At 38.3% G+C, this 12,657-nt stretch overlaps 1 protein-coding gene across 1 annotated transcript in view; it reads right to left on the reverse strand.

The window, feature by feature from the left end:
• DGKB (diacylglycerol kinase beta) overlaps positions 1 to 12,657 on the reverse strand; it is an 898,781-nt gene that overhangs the window by 604,356 nt on the left and 281,768 nt on the right. Inside the window, exon 13 of the mRNA XM_088833532.1 lies at positions 3,843 to 3,941. Coding sequence (XP_088689658.1) covers positions 3,843 to 3,941 — 99 coding nt within the window. The remainder of the gene's footprint in view (positions 1 to 3,842; positions 3,942 to 12,657) is intronic.

Genomic DNA, 12,657 nt, shown 5'->3' on the forward strand with positions numbered 1-12,657 from the left:
GAAGAGGCAATTCTGTAATAATTCTACTAATATTAGGACAATTCTGGAAAACAATTTGTAACATACGAGACAGTTACAGTTGGGTTGAAGGCAAGAGAGAGAAGTAAGAACATCAGTATAGGCTGCCTAATGATAAATTTGATATTCAAGATGAAGCACCAATGATAATTCTTAGGCTTCTGGCTTGGGAAGGTTGGAGAATGAAGGTTCTAGAAAAGGCCAACAGGAGAAGATCTATCTTGGGACTTGGAGAAAGGCTAGAAATGATGAGCTCAGTGTACAAGCTCTGGAATGACTGTTCTTGGGTTCCAATCTTGGATTGCTACTTCATACCCATCTGACACTGAAAATTTACTTAAACTCTCTGTTTCTCACTTTTCTCATAGGTAAAACCGAGAACGTTACAATATTTACTTTTTGGCATCACTGTGATATTTAAATTAATTCATAACTATCATCATCAATAACTGCAACCCCACCATAATCTCAATTGTTATCTCACTCATTCTTGTAACTTGACACTGATAAGGTTGATTTCAACTATCTTTGATCCCACTGTAATCCACAAATGTATTTTCCTAACATCCCTTATTGTACTTTACTCTCCACGTCCTTAACTTCCCTTGTTTCCCAGCTTAAATTCCATAGCCAATCCCTACAATTACTCCCTTGCACACACTCTCATCTCCTTTGCTTCCCTCTCCTTTGACCATATCAGGTAAAACACAGTCTCATTAAAGCTGACCCATGGCTATTTTACTCCTGGAGTTAGAATATAACTGGAGAAATAAGACTGAATATCACCAGAGAAATGTACCCATTCAAGTTTACTGATGTTGTTCTAAATTCACTAGTATTAACCCGAGACTGTTCCTTATTCCCTGGCAATCATCTGGTATTTCCTTCCTCCACATAGCTCCCATTCTCCAAGTGACTGTTGTGTAATTTCTTCCTGATCCACAAAACTCTCAAACTCCCCTGCTCTCAGCAATGAGCCAGTTTCCTACTTTTCTAAAGAAAACCTAAGTGTCATTTTCTTTTTCCATTGTTAGCCCCTAAGCACACCAGTTAGACTGATGTTCTTTTAAATGTATAAATCAGATTATTCTCTCATCTGGTCTGACTTCCAATTTCTTTCACAGTAAAGGCTAAAGACCTTAGAATAGCCTAAATTGTCCTATGCATATGAAAATCTTAAGACATATTTGAACTTCTCTACTATTATTTGCCCTGCAAAACAGACCCAGGCACTAATGTCTTTGATGCCCTTCAGATATGTCAGGCTTCTCCTGCCTGAGTCTGGGCTTCTCCTCGGTGACTCCTCTGTCTACAGAGTTCTGTCCCCAGAGAGCCACAATAGCAACTCTCTCACATTCCTCAACTCTTCGCTCTACTGTTTCCTAGAACTCTACTATTTTCCTGGAACTCTTAACTTGCTCTCTTATCATTGCAGTTCCAACATTCCTTCTTTTCTTTTCCCAATTTAATCTTGTCCTTAAAACTTTAAATACCACCAGTAAGTTAATATAAAATTGAAAGTGTTTGTTGCTCAGTCATGCACAACTCTTTGTGACCCTATGGATTGTAGCTCTCCAGGTTCCTCTGTCCATGGAATTTTCCAGGCAAGAATACTGGAGTGGGTTGCCATTCCCTTCTTCAGGGGATCTTTCCCACCCAGGGATTGAACTTGGGTCTCCCACATGGCAGGTAGATTCTTTACTGTCTGAGGTACAAACAGGTACTAAATAACTTACTTCTTGCTTTGCTTATTGCCTATTTCACCCCATTGGAATGAAAACTTTATGAAGGCAAAGATTTTATTTGGGTTTCTTTCCACTGTTAATACTATTGGGCACATACTAAACAATAAACACTTTTTGAATGGACTAAGATATTTAGCATAGTAGCTGGTATAATATATGTGCTCAATAAGTAGAAGTTACTGTTATTACTTATAATAATATATCATGCATGTAAACAACATGGAAGCTCCAGGTTAAGCACCTGAGACTCATAAGGGGAGGTTGAACTTAATATAAATTAACACAATAATGAAATAAATGAATAAGCAAGATCTCACTGGGAAGAATGTTAAGAGCAGAAAGCCATGGCATGCGAGTGAGGGTAGGGCATATGGATGGGAGCCAACGTGGGGCAGGCTGAACTCTTGAAAACCAGGAAAGATATAAAAAGCAAGTATCCAGAGAAACACAAGAAGAATCAGGAGAGGGTGGGATAATGGGAGTCAAGGAAGGTAGACATTCATGAAGGATGAGGTGGTTAACAGTGCCTAATACTTCAGTTAGTACCAAGAAAATGATAATACAGCAAATGCTGCAATACCAATCATGATAAAAAAAACCTTAGGAAGATTTAATGAGAAAATAAATCTTCAGAATCAAAAGTGTCTACAAAAGCAACGAAAGAGTCTGCAAGATTGTTCAAGACAAAACCATTTATTCAACACATGTTCTTTACCTTGGATTCTTTCAAAGAAATGAAGGATGGGATAATAAAAGAATCTATCTCATTTTTGAGCTTATACAACTAGAGGCTGACATAAGTAGGTCAAAGAAATAGTCCCCTGGCTCACTGAATTTAGTAGGGTTTTACACAGATAGCTGGATAATAGAATGACATACTAGATTTTTTTTCTTAGAGTTAAAATCTGAGATTAAGAATGCGTCTAAACCAGTACAAATTACTATTTTTTAATGCAAATATATAAAAATTCTACAAGTTCTTTCTCTTTAAGAAAATACTACAAAAGAATAAAAATATTTAATATGGATCTCATTAATTTTAATTAATCTTATCTACTACAGGATGTCTTATAATTCTTATACGATAAAGGGAAATTTAGAATTGGTTATTGCCATTCTCAGCAATAGGGAGGTATTTTCTTCTGCTTTTTCTTTGCAGTTTGAGAAAATAAAGAGTTTTTAATTTTTTTAAATAAAGGCATTTAAATACATCCAGTATTTTGCAGATAATTACAAAATGAATCATAAGTGGGTGCAAATTGAGTAATTTGATTAATTTCTAAGTTGACCTTTAGAAAAGTATTTGTCTAACATTTCTTAGTTGCTGTATTTTTTTACATCAAACTGAAGTTCCAGCTAGTTAATTTCCATGTTGTTTAAAAAAAAATAAGAACTGCATTATGTATATAAAATGGTTTGTTTTGTAAAATAACTACTTCACTTTAGAAACAATTTGGATTTTGAAAGGTAATGTGAATATTATCTTTGAATAGCTGCTTCTTTCTATCAGGATTTGCTCTTATCAAGGTTACTTTGCTTAGGCATTTTTTTCGCTTGTATATTTATTGAATCAAGTAACTGTTTTGCAGGTAGTTAAATTTATTGTTCACTAATAAAAGATAAAATACACCTAGTGGCAGTGCACAGCTCTCTTCCAGGTGTGTGTCCTCATTCTAAGTAGCCTCTGACTTAGGTGAGAGACTTCCCAATTGCAGATACATAATGTGCATCTCCAGCAAAACTGCCCATAAGAATAACTTCATTATTCTGGGAAGCTCGATCTATAAAACATGTAAAATGTGGAAGTGTTCCGCCTATACAATTTCTGGTAAGTACAACATGACTGAGTGATAAAACCTGAGTCAGCTTCAGTTAGAGAATACCTTACTGATAAGTTTATTGTGCCATGAAGGCAAAAGGAAATATAGTGGGCAAAGAGGTCTTCTCTGAAGTAAGGAGGTTTTTTAGGTCTACTGAGTTCTGCCTTGAAATGACCTCCAAAAGTATCAAGTGGTAGGGTGCACCAGTTAGTTATAGAAATCCCAAGTTATAGCAGAATGATGAGAAGGAAAAACTCACCAGTACCACTGGACAGATTGTGGTGGGTGGTAAAATATGGTCCTTCAAAGGTCCACAGTCACATTCAGGTTTCAGATGAGAAGCACATTTATTATGCAGCTATGGAAGGAGAAAGAGGAAACTATCATTTTGCATAACAACAGCAAACATGAAGCAGATTCTACTTCACCTGAGATGCAGCAAATACATTTAAAGAATTACAAGAACAAACAAACAGGATCATAAAGGGGCTCCTATGACATCTGTTCTTATACAGTCTGCCTTAAATAAACTGTGCAGCAGCTTCCACGACCCAGCCTATATGTTTTCTAATTCTCAGAAATGTTTATATTAGAAATGCCCTTTAGTTTTTTCCCCCGAAAAGCCTGACTTCTTTGACAAACACATATTATCATCCATTACAATCCTTCCTATGCTTATCTGTTAGCATAATCTTGAAACCACTGTGCACTGTGGCTGCTTTTTTTTTTTTTTTTGACCCTCCTGTTTTCTCAAAGTCATTCCAAAGTGCACAGCTCAGTATGGGGCATAATTGATCCCATCATTAGTTTTAACTTTCTAATTCAATATGTAAATGTAACCAGAGATTCATCTCAGTAGGAGCAGGATATAAATATAAGAAGATGATTACGATCATAAAAATTTATCTTTATATTGTATTTATCAGTTCTACATTAAGTATATAATCATAAGTGTAATTTACTTATCAACATGTATGAATTTAAACCGATATTTTTATCAAACCTGGCCACAAGTTGAAATTAAGGTATTATAATATGGTATATTAAATAAGTGATTTTTTAAAATTGAGGTTATAATTCTTATTGGAGCCATATACAATTGTTAAATAATAGTTGTGTAAAGGCACCTATGGACACCTTTATCCCCTACTCCCTATCAATGTAATATGAAATAGTCATGCTTTTAAAAAAATTACAGATGTTAATAAAATAACATGTTTTGTTCAGAACCAAAAAGGAGATGACATATTTTTCAATTCTGAACCAAGCCACCCCGTTTAAATCTTGGCTATAATTTCCAACACAAGCCTACCTTTGTAACAGTTCATTAACAACCAAGCACAGGAGTCTAATGAGAGTAGATGTGCCGCTGGCGATAATAGCTCACCTGAGTAGTTCACTACTGAGGGGTATTTCTGTTGTCCTTGGATCTAAAACATCTATCATGGTAACGCCCTGCCTTGGAATTAAGGCTAGTTGTACTGTAATTAACTCACACTAGGCCACATTACATGAAATAAAAATACCTTTACACATTCATCAATAATTAGCAGTTTTGCTTCTCAGTGACACATAAACTCCTTATTAAAAAAGTGGTTTCATCTTACCAGGCATTGCTTTGTCAAGAGGCAAGGGGTATTCAATAAAGAAGCACTTGAAGTCATATGCAAAATAGAACTAAATTAACAGGCAATCATCTGGCAAATGGAAATGCATAGTTTCCACAAAATAAAATTAGTGACTGGTTTAAATATATTATTAATATATTAGAGTTCATCAATTTTCTCAGAATAAATCATGACCCTGAAATTTGGGATTCAGACCAAACAGATTATCAAGGGTTACAGGTTAAATTGGGTCTTTCCCCAATTAATTTCCTGAATTCTAGTACCTGTACAATATGAACACATTGAGAAATAAAATCTTTATAGGCATATTCAAATTCAGTTGGAATTATACTGAAATAGCTTGGAGTTTAATCCAATGACTGGCTTTCTTATGAGAAGAGAGACATCTGGATATAAAGAGACAGACATGGAGGGAAGAGATCATGTGACAACAGAAGCAGGGGTTTGGTGATGGAGCCAAAGGCCAACGACCACCAATGATTGGGGGCCACTCTCAGAATCAGGAAAAGGTGAGGGTGGATTCTTCACTACAGCCTTCAGAGGGAGCATGGCCCGTTAACATCTTGATCTTGGGTTTCTAACCTCTAGAACTATGAAAGGATAACTTTCTGCTCTCATTTTGTAGTGTTTCATTATGGTAGCCCTTGGAAAGGAATGTACCAACTGCTATAAAAACTAAACCAAAAATCAAAGTCAGGCTGTGGGTCTTGAAGGTGCTTTTGTACCGTGGTGTCACAGAGAAAAAGCTTCTGCTTTTCAATCCTGCACTACCTCTTTAAAACTGACAATGCAAGACTCTAAGATAAAAGTTCTATGTGCACAGAGTGAGAAAAACTGAATTTTCACACTTGCTTGCAGTGACTAAGTTTTCCATGCAACTCTGAAGGACAGAGAGACAGGATACTGAGATCTTGCCAGCACTGACCACCTACACAAGCTGAGCAGCTCAGCCTCCACCCTGCCTCCAACCCATGGATTTCTAACAATCTGCAACTGATATGGGAAGGGACGACTAACCTCTCTATAGTTACTTGAGGGTTACCAGATGTAATAAAAGACAACAAAACTAAAATGAATTTAATGACAGCTTTTTGGTATTTAAGATAGTTTTCCAGCAAAACAAAAAAGGAACTGAGCACTCAGAAAGAATTACAAAGTTGATAAGCCAAACAGAATATATGGAGTACCTCTTCATATTGAGGTTTGAGGGTTTCAGAGCATAGGTACTGGAACGGGTCCTATGAAACACTGCTCCCTGCATGTGTGCTGCATGCTAAGTCACTTCAGTCATGTCTGACTCTTTGCAACCCATGGACTGTAGGCCACCAGGCTATTCTGTCCATGGGGATTCTGTCCAGGCAAGAATACTGCAGTGGGTTGCCATACTCTCCTCCATGGAATCTTCCCAAACCCACATCTGTTATGTCTCCTGCATTGGCAAGTGGGTTCTTACCACTACCATCACCTGGGAAGCCCTGGCTTCCCTGCAGAGCTAAATAAAATCAGCATGGCACTGTCAAGTTTGATTCCCATGTGGTCCAGGTGGCTATGAGACAGAGTCTTGCAGGAACATAAGCATGTAGCAGGATCTACAAGGATGTCAGTAACCATATCACCAACAGTAAAACAGGAAGACACAGTGCAAGAAAATTCTCCTCCTCAAGAAGTCTCTATTAACTAATAATGTGTAAGGTACTTTACACTTCTCTTAAGACTGGAATCTGGCAGCTGCCTAATATGTGTGGGTGTCCATCAGCATCATGACATTATTTGTAGCTGGAAGTATCAAAGCTGAGGACACCACATTGGAAAATACTGATTTTTTCACAATGTGTATAGCAGTTCTACTGCACTGACCATATTGTTCATAAACACACTTGAAAACAAACTATAAAATATGAAGAACAATGAGAAAATGCTTATGGTTCCCAAGACTATTAAGATTAAAAGTATATATCATTTATGCTGTGAAATTAAAACTTTGCAAAAAATGAAGTCTATTAAAAAAATAGAAAATATCAACAAAATAGAAACCATATAATAGAATTTAAAAGCCACTAGCCCCTAAAAGTATCTTAGGTTACTGGTAATGTTTTGTTTCTCAATCAGGTGTTAGCTACACATAGTGTTCATTTGTGCAAAATTCACTGAGCTCTCTCCCTGGGAAATGTATAATTTTCTGTGTGTATGATAAGTTTTAAATAAAAATGTAAAAAGGAATAAAGTGAGTATAATCAGTAATAATAACAAGTTGCTTAAACTCATCACCATGCCATTTTACAGGAAAAAAAAAAAAGTCAAAGCTGAGTCCTCAGTGACAGTAAGATACTGAAGTCTGAAAATTATCTTAAAGATAACCCAGATTGTCCTTCTGGCTTACTTCACTAGCAAAACAGAGAAAAAGCCTCATCAAGAAGAGCAATAAACTGGAACATTGATGAGTGCTGCCTCTTCAATGCAATGGCCAATGGAGCCCCAGAGTAAAGAAATTGTTACCTTTTAAACAGTGTTTTTATTTTTGTTCACAGTCATCTTTGCATTTTTAGAGTAAGAAATGGAAATCATCAGGTCATATTTTATGTACAGAAACTTCCATTTCTGTGTAAGGGAATCAGTATCATAGCTAGAAAATTCATAAAATATAAACCAGCTATTTCTGGAAGTGAATTAAACACTTGGAAATAATTTCAGAGTTTACCACATTCCTAATAGCACTTAATTTAGAGCCAGATCTATGTTTATTGAAAAAAGCTGTCTCAATTTAGGAAGAAAAATAAAATGTGTGAATAAGTTTGTGTGTATGTGTGTATATGTATATGTGTTTATGGGATGGAGTTGAGAAAAGAGTGAAGGTGTTGTTCAGAAAGCAGAATCTAAAAAATTGAACGGAAGAAAAACAGAAAATAAATTTAAGAATTTGGAAGAAAAAAGAAACAGTTTTTCTGCAGAAAAATGAAGTGACCAGGTTAGAGGAAAATTTGTTGATTTACGTGTATTTTTATCACTAACATTTTTCCATCTCAGGTGCTGCGTTAACGCTGGCATTTGCTAAAGCATGAATCTCTCTATTGTAAAGTCAATGGAAACCTTTAAACATTATTGTTAGGAGTTGACTCTTTCAAAAGAAGTAGTAGTCCTACATGATACCAAAAGGCAATGATCTATAGCCGCAACATAGGCTTGCTTTGGCCAAGCTCAAATGAAAAGCATCATCCACAGATACCATTAATGTTGCCTGACCATGGACATTTTACCACGACAGGAGCAAAGGACCACCTATTTTAATAGAATGTCAAGAAAATGCTTTCCGGTGGAAATCAACAGGTATAAAGAGTGAGATCTTTAAAAAAAATCATTCTTAATTGAAGAATGATTACAACATTGTGATGGTTTCTGCCATGTATCAATAAGTCAGTCATAGTCATACACACGCCCCCTCCCCCTGAACCTCCCCGTCTCCCTCCCCGTCCCACCCATCTAGGCTGTCACAGAGCACCAGCTTTGGGCTCTCTGTGTCATACAGAAAATTCCCACTGGCTATCTATTTTACATTCGGTAATGTACACATTTCAATGCTACTCTCTCAAATCATCGCACCTTCTCCCGCACCTGCTGTGTCCAAAAGTCTGTTCTCTATGTCTGCCTCTCCACTGTTGCCCTGTAGATAGGTTCATCAGTACCATCTTTCTAGATTCCATATATATGCATTAATAAATGATATTTCTCTTTTTCTTCCTGATTTACTTCACCCTGTTTAATAAGCTCTAGGTATTTCCACCTCATTACAACCAACTCAAATGCATTCCTTTTCATAGCTGAGTAATATTCCATTGTGTATATGTACCATAACTTCTTTATCCATTCATCTGTCAATTCACATCTAGATGGCTTTCATGTCTTGGCTATTCTGGTTTCCTAAGGGTATATGCCTAGTAGTAGGATTGCTGAGTCATATGGCAGTTTTATTAATAGATTTTGAAGGAATTTCCATACTGTTCTCCATAGTGGCTGTATCAATTTGCACACCCATCAACAGTACAAGAAGGCTCCCCTTCCTCCATACCCTTTCCAGGATTTATTGTTTGTAGATTTTTGATGATGGCCATTCTGACCTGTGTGAGGGGATAGCTCACTGTAGTTTGGATTTGCATCTCTCTAATAATAGCTTACTCCTTGGAAGGAAAGTTATCACCAACCTAGACAGCACATTAAAAAGCAGAGACATTACTTTGCCTACAAAGGTCTGTCTAGTCAAGGCTATGGTTTTTCCAGTGGTCATGTATGGATGTGAGAGTTGGACTGTGAAGAAAGCTGAGCACCGAAGAATTGATGCTTTTGAACTGTGGTGCTGGAGAAGACTCTTGAAAGTCCCTTGGACTGCAAGGAGATCCAACAAGTCCATTCTAAAGGAGATCAATCCTGGGTGTTCATTGGAAGGACTGATGCTAAAGCTGAAACTCCAATACCTTGGCCACCTCATGCGACGAGTTGACTCACTGGAAAAGACTCTGATGCTGGGAGGGATTGGGGGTGGGAGGAAAAGGGGACGACAGAGAATGAAATGGCTGGATGGCATCACCAACTTGATGGAGGTGAGTTTGAATGAACTCCAGGAGTTGGTGATGGACAGGGAGGCCTGGTGTGCTGTGATTCATGGGGTCGCAAAGAGTCTGTCGGACATGACTGAGCAACTGAACTGAACTGAACTGAACTGAATAATAGTGATTAAGCAGTGATATCTTAAGAATCAGAGAATGTCAGCAAGAGGAGGAAAAAAGAAGCAATGAGGACACTCAGCCCAGCTGATTGAATTACAAAGCACAGGGAAATGGCTGCTTAAAGGTTAGAAGGCAGTTTATATTGTTCTTTCTTAGGATTTTCCTGTTTTTATTTTTAAGTGGTGAGACTTACAAAAGGAGATAAAACTCAGTTCTAAGAGCCTAACTTTTTATCTATATGATGGCAAAATTCTGTAACATCAAGAATACACAGGTTCTGAATAAAAAGGGGTGTTTTCCCTTTTGGTTCAGGCTGTAAAAATCTGCTGCAGTGTGGAAGACCCAGGTTTGATCCTTGGGTTGGGAAGATCCCCTGGAGAAGAAAATGGCTACCTACTCCAGTATTCATCCCTGGAGAATTCCATGGACAGAAGGGCCTTGCGGTCTACAGTCCCTGGGGCTGCAAAGAGTCAGATGCTACTGAGTGACTAACACTTTTTTTAAGTATTTGTATACACATACTTGTATATATGATGTATATTTGAGGATTACAGGATGTTTAAAAAAACAAATTTAAGTTATACATTTAAAATTCACTATTTAGCAGTAAGAATAGGATACCTGTCATGAAAGTGAAATTGTTGAGGATATCCTCTATATTCAGCACTGAATCAAGATTTAGGGTGATTAGGGTGATCCAAAGGTGTATACTGGATCTGGAGCTGGATAAGACAGTGATAGAGCAGTGCAATGTTAGCATGCAGACATGACAGTTCTAGACATCATGTCAGTCTTCTTTTGGTGTGGAATAAAAGTTTGGAAAGTATTCAGAAAAAGTAAACATAAAGTGTCAAGGAAAATCTCAAGGGAAATACTTAATTTGGTTCTTGAAGTGTAGTTAGAATTTAAGGTGCATTCAGGACAATCAGAGTGAGCAAGGGACTTCCCTGGTGGTCCAGGGGTTAAAATACACCGATGTCGGGGACATGGGTTCAATCCCTGGTTCAGGAAGATCCCACATGCCATGGGGCAATGAAGCCCATGTGCCATAACTACTGAAGCCCACTCATCCCAGAGCCTGTGCTCTGCAACAAGAAAAGCCACAGCAGTGAGAAGCTCGAACATGGCAACTACAGAGTAGCCTTCGCTTGCCGCAACTAGAGAAAGCCCACATGTGGCAATCAAGACCCAAAACAAAGAAAAATAAATACAATTTTTAATACTACTAAAAAATAAAGCAAAGCGAGCTAAATAACATGGGTGAAGCCTGGCTTTCCCTGGGAACTGTCCACAGATATACTCAACTTATAACAGGGCCTGGGCATGGAGGGGAATATTCCATACATCATATGTTTAGGCTTGGCCCTCATACTTGGGGAAATGAAAACCAGGTTGAGGTAGGAAGAGGTGAGGGCTGCATTTATTTTCACAGAACTATTATGGGTTGCCAAAGGTGGCATATGATAACAAAACAGTATTTTCAGAAGTTGATTCTGGAGGTGGTTTGCAGCCTGTGTTATAGGAAAAGTACCTTCTGTTAGGGAGGTAAGCCAAGATTTCTGACTCTAATCTAGTTAAGAGGTGCTAAGAGCTTGCACTTGGGCTGTGAATGGTGAAGATAAAAACCAAATCTGAGAGAGATATTTTAAGGAGGAAACTTAGAGGCTCAGTGATGGGTTGAATATATGAGACAGAGGTGAAAGACAAGGAAAAGAGATTGACTTCCAGCTCTATTTCCAATCATTGCAAGCATGATGTTACTATGTTTCGTAGCAGAGAGTTTGTGAATATAAATAAATCAGCTTAGTCTAGGCTTTAGTGATATTCAAGATCACATGTTTCTGGATGCTTTTAGAACATGCAGGTGTTATTCTTAGACTGGGAAATTAGAGATCCTTCCAGAAGGGAGAGAGATGGTTTGAGTAACATTCATGGGGTACCCTCTGTGAGCCAGAGGTTGGGTTTTGTGCCCCCACATGACAATTTACCTGGGCTTCCCAGGTGGTTCAGTTCAGTTCAGTTCAGTTCAGTCGCTCAGTCGTGTCCGACTCTCCGCGACCCCATGAATCACAGCACGCCAGGCCTCCCTGTCCAACACCAACTCCCGGAGTACACTCAAACTCATGTCCACAGAGTCGGTGATGCCATCCAGCCATCTCATTCTCCGTCGTCCCCTTCTCCTCCCGCCCCCAACCTTTCCCAGCATCAGAGTCTTTTCCAGTGAGTCAACTCGTCGCATGAGGTGGCCAAAGTATTCGAGTTTCAGCTTTAGCATCAGTCCCTCCAATGAACATCCAGGATTGATCTCCTTTAGAATGGTTTTGCTTTTGCTCCATCCCTTTATTCCTTCTAGAGTTATTTCTCCACTGAGCTCCAGTAGCATACTGGGCACCTACCGACCTGGGGAATTCCTCATTCAGTATCCTATCATTTTGCCCTTTGTTACTGTTCATGGGGTTCTCAAGGCAAGTATACTGAAGTGGTTTGCCATTCCCTTCTCCAGGGGACCACATTCGGCTGTGGTCCATGTGATTAGATCAGCTAGTTTCCTGTGATTATGATTTCAGTTTGTCTGCCCTCTGGTGCCCCCTAGCAATACCTACCGTCTTATTTGGGTTTCTCTTACCTTGGTCGTGGAAAATCCCAGGTGGTACTAGTGGTAAATAATCTGCCTACCAGTGCAAGAGACACAAGGCATGTGCGTTCAATCCCTGGATTGAGAAGATTC

The sequence above is a fragment of the Moschus berezovskii genome, chromosome 3 (genome assembly GCF_049115385.1).
Source record: "Moschus berezovskii isolate FMDL1 chromosome 3, NW_MosBer_1.0, whole genome shotgun sequence".
In the NCBI taxonomy this organism is placed as follows: Eukaryota; Metazoa; Chordata; class Mammalia; order Artiodactyla; family Moschidae; genus Moschus; species Moschus berezovskii.